The 12,617-nt window shown below is 42.5% G+C and overlaps 1 protein-coding gene across 1 annotated transcript in view; it reads right to left on the bottom strand.

Annotated features, from left to right (window-relative positions):
* LOC310777839 (titin-like) overlaps positions 1-12,617 on the bottom strand; it is a gene marked incomplete at both ends in the record, with an annotated part of 102,353 nt that overhangs the window by 56,194 nt on the left and 33,542 nt on the right. Inside the window, 11 exons of the mRNA XM_083638189.1 lie at positions 246-506; positions 2,015-2,275; positions 3,852-4,112; positions 5,309-5,572; positions 6,513-6,773; positions 7,126-7,386; positions 7,571-7,834; positions 8,029-8,301; positions 9,800-10,066; positions 10,549-10,830; positions 10,918-12,611. Of these exons, the coding sequence (XP_083494315.1) occupies positions 246-506; positions 2,015-2,275; positions 3,852-4,112; positions 5,309-5,572; positions 6,513-6,773; positions 7,126-7,386; positions 7,571-7,834; positions 8,029-8,301; positions 9,800-10,066; positions 10,549-10,830; positions 10,918-12,611 (4,349 nt within the window). The remainder of the gene's footprint in view (positions 1-245; positions 507-2,014; positions 2,276-3,851; positions 4,113-5,308; positions 5,573-6,512; positions 6,774-7,125; positions 7,387-7,570; positions 7,835-8,028; positions 8,302-9,799; positions 10,067-10,548; positions 10,831-10,917; positions 12,612-12,617) is intronic.

Here is a 12,617-nt window from a genome sequence, read left to right as displayed (position 1 = left end):
ATTAGCTTTACTTTCTGGATCTTGCTGTATGTTTAGTAGCTAACCAGTAGGGAAGGTCAAATTTAAACCAATAAAAGCATCACAGATGTTTGAACAGTCCAGCCGAGTTAAGGTAAGAAAAATATTCAAAATGTTAGTGATACTGACTTGAAGCAACATTTTATTACTTGAATTGTAAATCACTCCAGTTTCAAATAATTTTCTGGCAATGATTTGATGGTTCAGGCTACAAGAAGACAACTCACCCTCAACATAGAGTTTAGCTGAGGTGGCTGCAGATCCGGCCTGGAATGTGTACTCGGCCGTGTCTCCGAAGTGAACGTTTCTGAGGCTCAGAGTGTGGGTGAGCTGCTTGCAGCGTGCCGCGCAGCGGTCTGTGGAGCGAATCTCCACACCATTCTTCAGCCAGTTCCACGAGATGCCCTCGTAGTTCACGCCCACCTCAAACGTCACCGTGTCTTTCTCCTGAGCGTTCAGGTCCTGCATCATCATCGTGATCAGGATGGCTGCAAACAGAGGGGTAAATTTAAGCTTAGTACACCTTTCACACTCATTTGAGAATTTGGCAACACTATTTGGATAGTCCGCCTACAGAGCGTCTACAGAGTATGTGTAACATTTAAATTAGTTGACATTCAACAATTCAACTGTTTAACAGATTAACTATAGAGTGTATGTGGCAATTCATGAACATAGCTACCTTTAATACAGTAGTTTCCCTTGCAGGTGTGTGGAACCAGAAGCAAAGATAATCTGTTTGTTGAATCTCAACTAATGAGCCTTTAAAACAACATCTACAGACAAAGCGAAAGAGTTGAATTGTTGAATGTAAACTAGTGTCAACTAATAAGCTGTTAAAATGTTACAAATACTCTGGGCGGACTATCCAAATAAAGTGTTACAGAGAATTTTAACAGAAACAAAGTGTGACCACTTAAAACCTAAGCAAGGGCTGTAAAATGAAAGCCGGTCACTGCATAGAATCTATCTTGACAAGTTAATTAGTCAATTATTTAGTCCTAAAATGGTAATTTTCTTACTCCCGCCCCATGTAAACAGTTAAACAAAATCTGTCAATGGGGTTAGATAATTTCACTTTTTTCAAATGTAAATCCATTTTGTAGAATTGAGTGTCATTTTCTTTTTTCTTACTTGTCATTTTTGTTTCTTTCTAGCAGCGCAGTGATCTGCCTTATTCTGACTAGTTTCAAAATATTGACACTCATTTCTAAGAAATTCCTGAAACTACAAACTACAATAGTCTCACCACATTGACAGAACTTTTCTGGTTTAACCAAAATAGGAGATGGAGGATGACTATGAGACTAAACGACTTTTTAAGATGGACGTTTTTTGTAGTGTTATTACTGAATCATGAGAAGGACAGCGGAATGTGATGGAATGCAAGGAGTAAGAAGTAAGGGGGAGTGCAGAAGAAAGGTGAAGAAGAGAGTGCAGGCAGGGTGGAGTGGGTGGAGAAGAGTGTCAGGAGTGATTAGCGACAGAAGGGTTTCAGAAAGAGTGAAAGGTAAGGTCTACAAGACGGTAGTGAGACCAGCTATGTTGTATGCTTTGGAGGCAGTGGCACTGATGAAAAGACAGGAGGCGGAGCTGGAGGTGGCAGAGTTGAAGATGGTAAGATTTTCGTTGGGAGTGACAAGGATGGACAGGATTAGGAATGAACACATTAGAGGGACAGCTCATGTTGGACGGTTTGGGGTGAGAGAGGGGTGAGAGAGGCCAGATTGAGATGGTTTGGACATGTGCAGAGGGGAGATGCTGGTTGGGAGAAGAATGCTTAAGATGGAGTTGCCAATCAAGAGGAAAAGAAGAAACAGATGATCCGCTGTTGCGACCCCTAACGGGAGCAGCGGAGAGAAGATTGTGAATTATGAAAATTTAAGAGAGGTATTTGTCCATTTGCAGTGCTTCAGAAGTTAAGTCTGTTTGTTAAAGTTACCATGGACTGGAGCTTTTTCCATCAGTAATAGCAGGTAATAGAGAAAACACTTACGGTTAATGGTGAGCGTTGCAGAGACTCTGTCGCTTCCACAGACAAAGGTATACTCTGCAGCGTCGTCCCGGCTTGTGTTCATGATCTTCAGCGTGTGCAGTTTTCCCTGGACCACCATCCTGAACTTCTCACTCATCTCGGTCTCCACGCCATCCTTCAGCCAGGTGGACGGCACGTTGAAGTGGGAAACTTCGCACTCAAACGTGGCCACCTGGGTCTCTGGAACCTGCACACTCTTCAGGGGCTTGGTGACGCGCAGAGCTGGAGAGGTGATTGTGTGGAAAATGTCAGTCTTTAGATTATTCTGCCCCCCACTAAAGTCAAAGTGTTTTATTTAACAAATGCACACTATAACAGAAAGGTCATTCTGAACAATTAACTTCTTAGGACAAGGCAAGCAACAACTATGTAGTAGGCATAAGAAAAAGGGGGGAATCTAATAAATTAAAAAAAGAGTCATGAATAAGTCCAAAAATAGTAAATATATATATATACTGTATATATAGCAAACACACACACACACACACATATAAGGGAAAAATAAAGCGAAGATGCATTAAAAAATAAGTAAATGAAAGATTTCTAAATATATGGGGAAAAAATACTATAAAGAGCAGTCGACAGACACACTAATGCAAAAAACAAATAAATAAACATCTAAGATTTTAAAAAGATTATATAACAAATCTAGGGTGCCTAAGACCTAAGAGCCGGTAACGATGGGCATATGGACATTAAGAATACTAGGCATCTCGCATGCTAAGCGCGCTTGATGCCTAGGCTCGGCCGCTGCGCGGCCTCGCCTCACCTGCCCTATTGGGCTGCCCTATTGATTATGTGTGTGTGTGTGTTGCTCACTGAATGTTATTGTATCAGTGATGTCACATTGCCTCCTGTGTGTGTGTGTGCCTCATTATATCACTGATGATGACATCATCAGTGTGTGTGTGTGTGTGTGTGTGTGTGCGCGCGCGCATGCCCTCCTATGACATCACTGATCAGTCTTGTCACAATGCCTCCTTGTGTGTGTGTGTGTGTGTGTGTGTGTGTGTGTGTGTGTGTGTGTGTGTGTGTGTGTGTGTGTCAGCCCGATCGAACGTAAAACAGCATAGCTTTGGCTGAACACAGAACTTGAAACAACAAAAACAAACAGACAAAGTCCACATATTCAATTGTACATACAGTGCACTCCTCTTATAGTGATCACCTTGGGACGGGTCAAATTGATCACTATAAGCGGATGATCTTTATAACCGATTTTCTTCTTTTTCTTTATTTCTCATGCAGATTACCATCTAATTGACATTTGTATGTATTGCATGAATATAGTACATATAAAGTAAAGGAATGTTTAGCCTTTAAAAATCCACAGTAAATTCCAGTTCCAGACTCCAGATGTTTCAAACACAGCGGTCTCGTGTAGACAGAGACGCTGCCGCAATCTCTCCATTTCTACAGACAGACATGCACCGGGTATTGTTGCTGTATCTCGTTGGCTAATTTTTGGCAGTTTGCAAGTAAAAAATAATAAAAATTACTCTAGTTTAAAAAAAAATCCATAGTTCTCAGGTGGGACAAGGCCCAAAATGATCACTGTAAGTGGAGTATTGATCACTATAAGCAAATTATTTAAACAACATGTGTAGCCTATAGGAATGATTCAGGGCCAAGCTTTTTGATCACTATAAGCGGTTGATCACTATAACCGTGATCACTATAAGCGGATTCCACTGTATATAGAAGAGTATTAAATATATATATTTTAAAGGTTACATAGCACATTATTCTCTAAAACCTTTCATTTCATCTTCTAATCATGCAGTGGGGAAGCACTCACACTCTACGTAGAGGCGGGCGCTGCACTGCAGATGGCCCACCACAGCCGTGTACTCCCCCTCCAAGCTGCTGTCTATGTCCTGGACCATCAGCTTGTGGGTCTTCTTCTCAGAGACAATCCTGTAGTGCCCGTCTGACCTCAGCTCCTCATTGTTGAACATCCATCTCACAGGGATGTCATCCTCAGAGATGCCCACCTCAAACGTGGCGGTGGCGCCCAGCAATGATGTCACGTCCTTTGGCTTCTTCGTGATCTTGATCGCTGTGGGAAAGTTTGTGTTGTTAAAAGATTTGTTGGCCAACTGAACGACTTGCAGCTAGAACACCACTTTTGGTAACATTTGTGTTTTTATTTGAAAAAAATAAAAATAGTTGAGCAATTTTCATAACCCTTGAGGGAGTAGAACCCCGAATAACATTTTCATAATTCTAAGAACAGTTGGAGGAACGTCCCCCTTTTTATTGTGTAACTAAGTGTACTGTGATTGGTCCAGACGTAAGTATACGTTGATTGGTCAACTTCTACAAATGCCCCGAGTATCATCACTAACATTAACTTTTTTTTTTGCAAGCTAACGTTAGCTAGCTAATTGTTACATCAAGTAGTATCAATCCCCCATGAACGCTCACTTGCTTTGCTGTGAAGCTACTAGCGGTTAGCGACTTTATACCTCACTTCAGAGTTCCTATTGGTGGTGCGAAAGCAAACATAAAAAGAAATTGATACATCAGATCGGCAACACGTCATATTGTAGTAGGCTCTCATGTGTGCGCGCGCCACTTGTAGGGGGAAACCTGCCATAACAAAAGATTGTAAAAGAAGCCGAAAACACTTCAAACAAACTATTTAAAATGGTTTAAATTAATATTGATATGACGAAGAGTTGCTGTGTTGTTGGTTTCACTAACAATAAATAAAACTAGAACGACTGCAGTCTATATATGTTTCCATAAAAAGTCTCAACTTGTATGTTTAAACCGTAAATTGCTGACTTCAAATGGAGCTCGTACCCATGAGAGACAGGTGGACACCACGCTCTGTAACTAGGTCACAGAAGGGACATGAGTCACATGACTTAAGATGGATCAAATTACTATTTTCGATGTATCTTGTGCATTCTATGGCTCGCTGAGTTGTAATATATTGTCATGTCATGGTGTCTTTGGGTCATTTATGAACTAAATTAATAGTTTTTTTTCTACAGATTATTTTCTGCACTGCTATTTTAAATAGAAGTCAACGGCAAGTGTCTTGTGTTTTTCCCCTAAAAGAGGGCGGGACCATATTGCCAATCTGATGTATGGTACGTAGTTCTCGGGGGAGCTCCCCAGTGGAAAGTTCCTCTCAGGGAGTCAACGGCTGGGTCCTAAAGCAAATATTTAAAAAATACAAATTCCACTATAAAAATAAAATAAAATAAATCATCTGACAGCAGTTCAGATAAAATGGAAACGTACTCTCGACGTTCAGCCTGGCGGCGGAAGACAGTTTTCCCAGTTTGAAAGAGTAAATGGACTCGTCGTGTGCAGTGCAGTTCTTGATGATCAGGGTGTGGGTCCGGCCTTCCACAGTGATCTGGTATTTGTCACTGGGGCGGAGTTCCACACCATTCTTGATCCACTGGGACCCCCTCACGTTCTCATGGGTCAGCTCCAGGCTGAACACCGCATCCTGCGTCTGGACCACGTTTAGGTTCTTCAACGTCTTCTTGACCTTCACAGCTGTGGAACCAAACATTATCATTAACCCAGAACACGTGTCTTTACATCGCAATCGATCAAAAGCCTTGTGGTGCATCTTCATAACTTCAGAAGAAGCTTTACAGTAGATCTAATATTAGTCCTTAATTCATTCATCAAATCATTCAGATCCCGTGTCCAATGCACAAACGTATTTGATTGGATGTCTATAAGCCAATTCCACATCATCTGAATTGGACCGCAATAGAGCCACACACCCTTTTTCAGCATACATGGCTTGTCGGAAGCTAATGCACATTATAATCTAATAATCATATCGGTTAAGTACATCATTTGTGTTTAAACATAAAGTAAACATGAGATGTTATATTACTTATACAAAATATAATATTTATAGCTTTTATTCAGGACTTTTTTCAAAAACATCCACCATTACAATTGTGTGTGTGTGTGTGTGTGTGTGTGTGTGTGTGTGTGTGTGTGTGTGTGTGTGTGTGTGTTTGGAGCATAATTGAAAGGTCAACAGGACTGGTCCAAATGGTTGGCGCATATGAGTATAGGAGGAGCCTCTATTCCCATTTAGCCTTGTCTGTGCTCGTTTAGCCCATGTGTATTTTCACATCGAATGTATTACATGTGTATGTCTCGCTCCCTTTTTTCTCTATTTTTCGCTCTATACTTCTCTCTCTCTCTGAAGCTGATTGGAACAAGTAACCGAACAACATAACTTAACACAAAGCTAACTATTAAAAAACTAAGAATTGATCTGTAACACCCATCAAGATGACCTGAATGTTTGTTATTTTTAATTTTAATTTTGTGAGTTTGCATTTGTAAAACTGTCACTCATGTTGAGAAATGTTGGAATGTGATGCAAACACTCTGTTCTAAAACAAAAACCTTAAAAATAAAGTTACAAAAAAAAAAAAAAAGGTCAACAGGAAGGTATCTTAGGACCTACCCTCAACTTTCAGGCTGGCTGATGTCTTGGAGTTTGCCACCTTGTAGGTGTATTCTCCGACGTCTGTGGCTTTGGTGATGATGATAACGAGGCGTCTGACGGCGCCCTTCACCTCGCTCAGCACGTTCTCACCAAAGTCCACGGGCTGGTCATCCTTCAGCCACTTGCCCTCAGCGGAGGGGTTGGCCACTTCACACTCCATCACAGCAGTCTGCGAGTCCGCCACCACCAGGTCACACAGCGGCTTTGTGATAGCGCCACCTGGTGACAGTAGATAGTTCCAATCAGTAGCTGCTAGGAACTGTCAAAGTCACGATCAAATCCTTCTCACTACACTTCGACAGCAACACCAAATGGGCATTTGAATGCCAACCGCACCATACAAAATTTCTGCTGTTTTCTCTCCAACCCCAGTCTTCTTCTTATCGTGTCCACAAAGAAATGTCCGTTACAACCCCAGTAATATCAGGTAAATGAATGACAAAAATATGATTGAAATAAACTATTGATGATATGATTTAAATACACCTGCTGATGTGTAGTCCATCTGGGTTGCTGGTTATTCCAGTCTTTTTCATATTAAAGTTAGAAATTAAAATGTAAGATGGCATACCTGATACGGTGAGAGTAGCCTTGCTCATCTTTTCACCAGCGGCAAAAATGTACTCGCCCTCCTCATCCTTCATTGCGCTCATGATAGTCAGAGTGTGGTGCTTGCCCTTGGACACCATCTTGTGCTTGGTGCCGGCTTTGATGGGCTGCCTCTTGAAGCTCCAGAAAGCGTCAATGCCAGGATGAGAAACCTCGACTTCAAACGTGACGTTCTCAGACTCAGAGCACACCTTGTCCTTCATCGGCGTCACAATCTGGACCGCTGTTAAGACAGAGTAAGAGTTAAACCGACTCTTGATTTTGGTGTCATTCACAGTCTTAATTTAAAAAATCTAGTATTTGTCTATGCCCTGTGTACAAATCACACAGGCACACAATTCCAAATTAGATTAATAAGGTATCTTGAGTTACTTGAACATTGATTCCTTCATCATACAACAACTTACGCTGAACAGAAAGTTTGCAGGTGGTGTCAGCTCTGCCAACTACCAGCTTATACTGTCCTTCATCGGAGGCGAAGGTCCTGGAGAAGACCAGGCGCTGCTTGGCTCCCTTTGCAACAAGCTGGACTCTGTCACTAGGCATCACCATCTCGTCATTGTGGAACCATTTGACTGAGCGGATATCATTAGCTGAGATCTTGGTCTCTAGAACAACCTTGGTGCCCTCAACGGCACTGACGTCCTTCAATGGGACCAAGACGCCAATAGCTAGGACACAGAATGCAGTCTCACGTTAGTAACCTGAACCATTTTAGAACGCCAAAAACTGAAGGTCTGTGTATTATATGAATGAACAAATTTGATTAAAAACACCTTCACCAGACTTGTCTTGACACTGATCACATTTTTTATGCTTGCTTCTTTTGAAACTCAGTAATAACAAAGAACCTGAGGCATCTTACTCTGAATGACCACTTTTGCAGTAGTTGTGATCTCTTGAGCAGGAACCACAAAGGAATACATCCCATAGTCATCCTTGTTGGTGTCCTCGATCAGGAGTTTATGAATCTGTTTGTCGATAACAATGTGCACGCGACCGGAAGCGGAGATGGGCTGGCCGCCCTTCATCCAGGTTCCTTCAACATTCTCCTGGGAGAACTTGACCTCCAGCTGAGCGATGTCTCCCTCGCAGACGGTCAGGTCGGTCAGGGGCTGCATCAGGGTCACGGGACGCACTGAAAGATCAAGGCAAAAACGTGTTAGGCACTACATAAAAAGGGAGATTTGAAGAAAAAGGAAATCAAAAGCTTTCAAGAAGTAAAGGATAAATATGGCTTAACCAATCAGGATATTTACAGAGAATTGCAATTCAGACATTAGAGCAAACAGTAAGAAAGGAGAATCTAGATGGGTCGGAATTAGGAATAATTAACAAGTTCAACTTGGCATATTAATGAAGTTAATTTTAAAACTATACATGTATATGGGAGTGGAAAATCTAAATGGAAATGACCCAGTATAAAAGATAAATGGGAGAAAGAGGCACATATTGTGCTGTCAGTGGAAGAATAGAAAGAGATTACTGAGCAACACTGGAAAACAACCTGATCCATGTCTTCAGAGAACATGCGTGGAAAAACATCACAAGATACTTTCTAACAGCGGCACAGAAGAAATATCAAAATACGGTGCTGGAGATTGTGCGGAGCAGACAAAGCTGATAATTTCCATGTATTTTGGGACTGCCCAATTATTAGATGTTACTGGCAAGAGCTAAAGAAATGTATGGATGATAATAATAATGAATGTAGACTTTCCACTTGCATTTGAGGAAATCAGACCTATGATAAGACCTATGCAATTTGGAGACAAACATGTTTAGGATCATGCTAATTGCAAGTAAAAAATGAAATGGTTTGAAGACAGAGGTACCTAAGATTGAGGACTGGATTGAGGTAATGCATGGTATATATGGATGGAGAAGTTGATTTACTCTACCAGACTGGAACTGCACAAATTTAAGGGAATTTGGGAAAAATGTGTCGAATACATAGGAGCGTGCAGATCAAGGAACCCCTTGGTTCATAGCTACAGAAATGGAAAAGTTCATGGATTTCTGTTATTAAATATAAAAGGCTGATTGAAAGGGGATAGAGATAATTGTGTAGGTGTGTGTAGATAATTATAAGGATGTGCATAGGTACAAATGTTTATGTACATACAATGTTGGGAATGGTGAGAAGAGGGGTATATGGAGGGGGATGTAGCCTATGTGTGGATGTAGAGTTAGTATATTTCGTTTCTATATGGTGATTCACTCTTGTTTAAAGGACAGAAGAGAGAAAAGACGAGACAATAAAACACCTGGTGGACAGGCAGACTCTCACTCATACCAGTAACGGGTGAATGCCATCAGTAAAGGGCATGAGTCTTTGCTGGACAAAAAACACTTCTATTTTATTTATTTGTATTTAATTGTTTTCATGTACCTTTTATTATTTCTATTCAAATTTCATTTGGGACTAGCAATACTTTGTACGGCACATGAAAACACAATCACTGTGTACCAATTGTCTCTGTATTTATTGAAGAACAATAAAAATAAAACAAAAAAGTGTGCTTTCATGCAAGTAAAAAAAATGCTTTGTGCATTCTTTTGATAATTTGACCAGGCTGGTTTTCCAAAAGTTCAAATTATTTCTCAACTTACAAACATCTAATTACAGTACTCACATTTCATCTTCAGTGAGGCACTTGACTTGAACTCAGCAACTTTGAAGGTATATTTTCCCTGGTCCTCCTTCTTGACATCCTTGACAGAAAGGCTGTGTCTTCCACGGCGGGAGGACATGACGTATTTATCGTTGGGAGACAGCTCCTTGTTTCCAAAGTACCAGGTCCCCTCGGTGTCCTCACGAGACACGACACACTCAAACTCTCCAGAGTAAGTCTCTGGCACCTCTGTGTTGTCCAGGCCCTTCACAATCTCCAGCGGGGCACCTGTCAGAAAGTTACATTACAAATACCTGTACTGAATACTGACATTACCGATTCCAGTTCTGTTAAAAACTCAAACATGTACTTCTTTTTCCTGGTCCTTTATGAGCTGGGAAAGTTACCCAACACCCATTGTACAATTTTGTAAAAATAAATAAATAAATAAAAATAGAGAGAAAAAATAGGACAGTTTAGATCACTTTGCTCAAGGTAATGAGAGGTTTCAAGAGTGTTATAACTTCTTTTTTTTGGGGGGGGGGGGGGGGGGGGGGGGGTTCGAAACCCAGGACCTTCTTGCTGTGAAGCAACAGTGCTAACAACTGAGCCTCCATGCCATGAAAGTCCTGAGTCAGTCTTATGCAAGAGTCTTCACTAGAGAATTACAGACCAGTGCAAGGCTTAGAATCAGTCATCAAATGTTGTTGCAACTGACCCAACACCAGATAAGCAAATGACCAAATTTCAGAAGCACCATCACAACCCACCTTCAACATTAAGCTTGGCAGTTGTGCTGACATCCTCTTCATCTATGACCACGCAACTGTATTGTGCATCATCCCTCATACCAATGGTCAGCACAGACAGGAAGTGAACCTTTCTGTCAGAGTGCATCCTGTATTTGTCTCCAGAGAAAATCTCTGCATTGTTCTTCATCCATTTGACCTTAACGAAAGGCTCGTTGGTCTCACACTCAAAGGTAGCCATGGTGTCCTTCTCCTTGGCACTGGTGTCCTCCAGCTGCTGTGTGAATCTGATGACTTGCTTTGCTACAAAAACAAAAACAATAGTAGGAATTATGATATCAATATATGATTAGAATGTGACATTATCCATAAATGCTCAAGTTATTTTACCTTGCACCAACAGGAAAGCATGGCTTGAAGTCTCTCCAGCAGTGTTCATAGCTTTAACCATGACGCTAGCAGAATCTTCTGCTCTGACATCTCTAATCACCAATTCACATACATGCTCCTCAGGCCAGTACCAGTAAATACGTTCAGACTTCTCCAGCTGGACCCCGTTCTTGAACCACTGACACTCAGGTTCTGGTCTGCCGACCACTTTGGCTCTGAACTTAACCTCATCCCCCATGGCGACTGTCTGGCTGGTAATACGCTCCAGGATCTTCGGAGCTTCCATGCTGGCGGAGAGCTTGATCCTCTCTGGTTTAAGTGGCGTGGCGGTGGCTTTGCGACGCTCCTCTTCCTTCTTCTCAGCCTCATCCTTCTGCTTTTGGCGATGAAGCAGGTCCTCTTTTGTCTTCTTCAGCAGATCCTCGTAAGACTGCTCCTTCTTGCGAGACTTGAGCTCCACTGCGGAAATCGTCTCGTAATAGCCTTCCTCTGTCCTGCGCTTAAACTTGCTCCTCAGCTCCTCTGACTCCTCTGTGGATTTCTCGTGGACGACTCTCTGGGTCTTCTTGAGTTTAACCACCTCTTTTAGCTGAGCATCCTCTGTGGGTTTCTCTGCCTTCACAACCTCAAATTGTACTTTTCCGGGTTCCGGGGCAGGCTCAGTGGCCTTAGCTTCAGGAGCGCGGCGAAGATGAGTTCTGAAATCCTCTTTTTGCTGAATCTCCAGCTTCACAGTGTGCTCAGCTGTGCCCAAGTTGCTGTCTGCGACCACTTTGACCTCTCCTGAATCGTAGGACTTAACATCAACAATCTCCAAGTAATAAATACCATCATAACGAAGTCTATATCTCTTGCTTTTGCGAATAAGTTGTCCGTTGAGGTACCAGTTAACCTTGGGTGTTGGATAACCAGTCACTCTGCAACGGAATCGTGCAACATCACCTTCCAGCACTCTGGCTGGTTCGGGAACCAGGACAATCTCAGGTTTAGTCTTCTCAGTCTCCTCATCTGCACTGACTCCTGTGGGTCCTCCCTCATGAGCAAGGCGCTCCATCTCATCTATTCTGTGTGCTCCCTTCCTGCCTTCAGGAAGCTGTGATTCTTCAACAAGGCCCTTCTCGTCCTTGACGATCAGGGTGGCTGAGGTCTGGTCCACTCCAAACTTGTTAGTAGCTCTGCAGGTGACGACACCACTGTCTCTAGCATAAGCCGCTTCATAGTCAAGACTGCAGTAGCCAAATTCACTGACCATGCGCAGCCTGTTAGCTGCTGCCAGGGGTTTGCCGTCGTGCAGCCACTCTACCATCATAGTGGGATCACCAATAGGGGTCAGTCTGCACTCAAAATGAGCTGGACCAAAACGCTTCATTCGGACAGAGGTCAGCTTCTTCTTGAACTGAGGTTTCTGCTGCTTCTCTTTGTCATAAAGGTCTCCCTCCTCCCACTGCTCTTGACCATAACGGAGGTGAAGGGGCTCCACCTCAGGAGGAGCGATATCCTTCGCCTTGTAGGTTCCTTTGGGAATAATGAGCCTCCTCTCTGGTTCAGGCTCAACAAGGTCAACCTCAACATTGACTCTGCAGCGAGTGGTATCTCTTCCAGCCTTGTTGATGGCTGTAGCTGTGTACCAGGCACTGTCAGCTCCAACTGGTGAGGGCATCTGGAATTTGGCGTCTCCTTTGGTTCCTTCAATCCTAAAA

Source organism: Poromitra crassiceps (assembly GCF_964638095.1).
Source record: "Poromitra crassiceps genome assembly, chromosome: 6".
Lineage (NCBI taxonomy): Eukaryota > Metazoa > Chordata > Actinopteri > Beryciformes > Melamphaidae > Poromitra > Poromitra crassiceps.
Note: the sequence above shows the minus strand (reverse complement) of the source record. Positions and strands in the feature narration are given on the sequence as shown.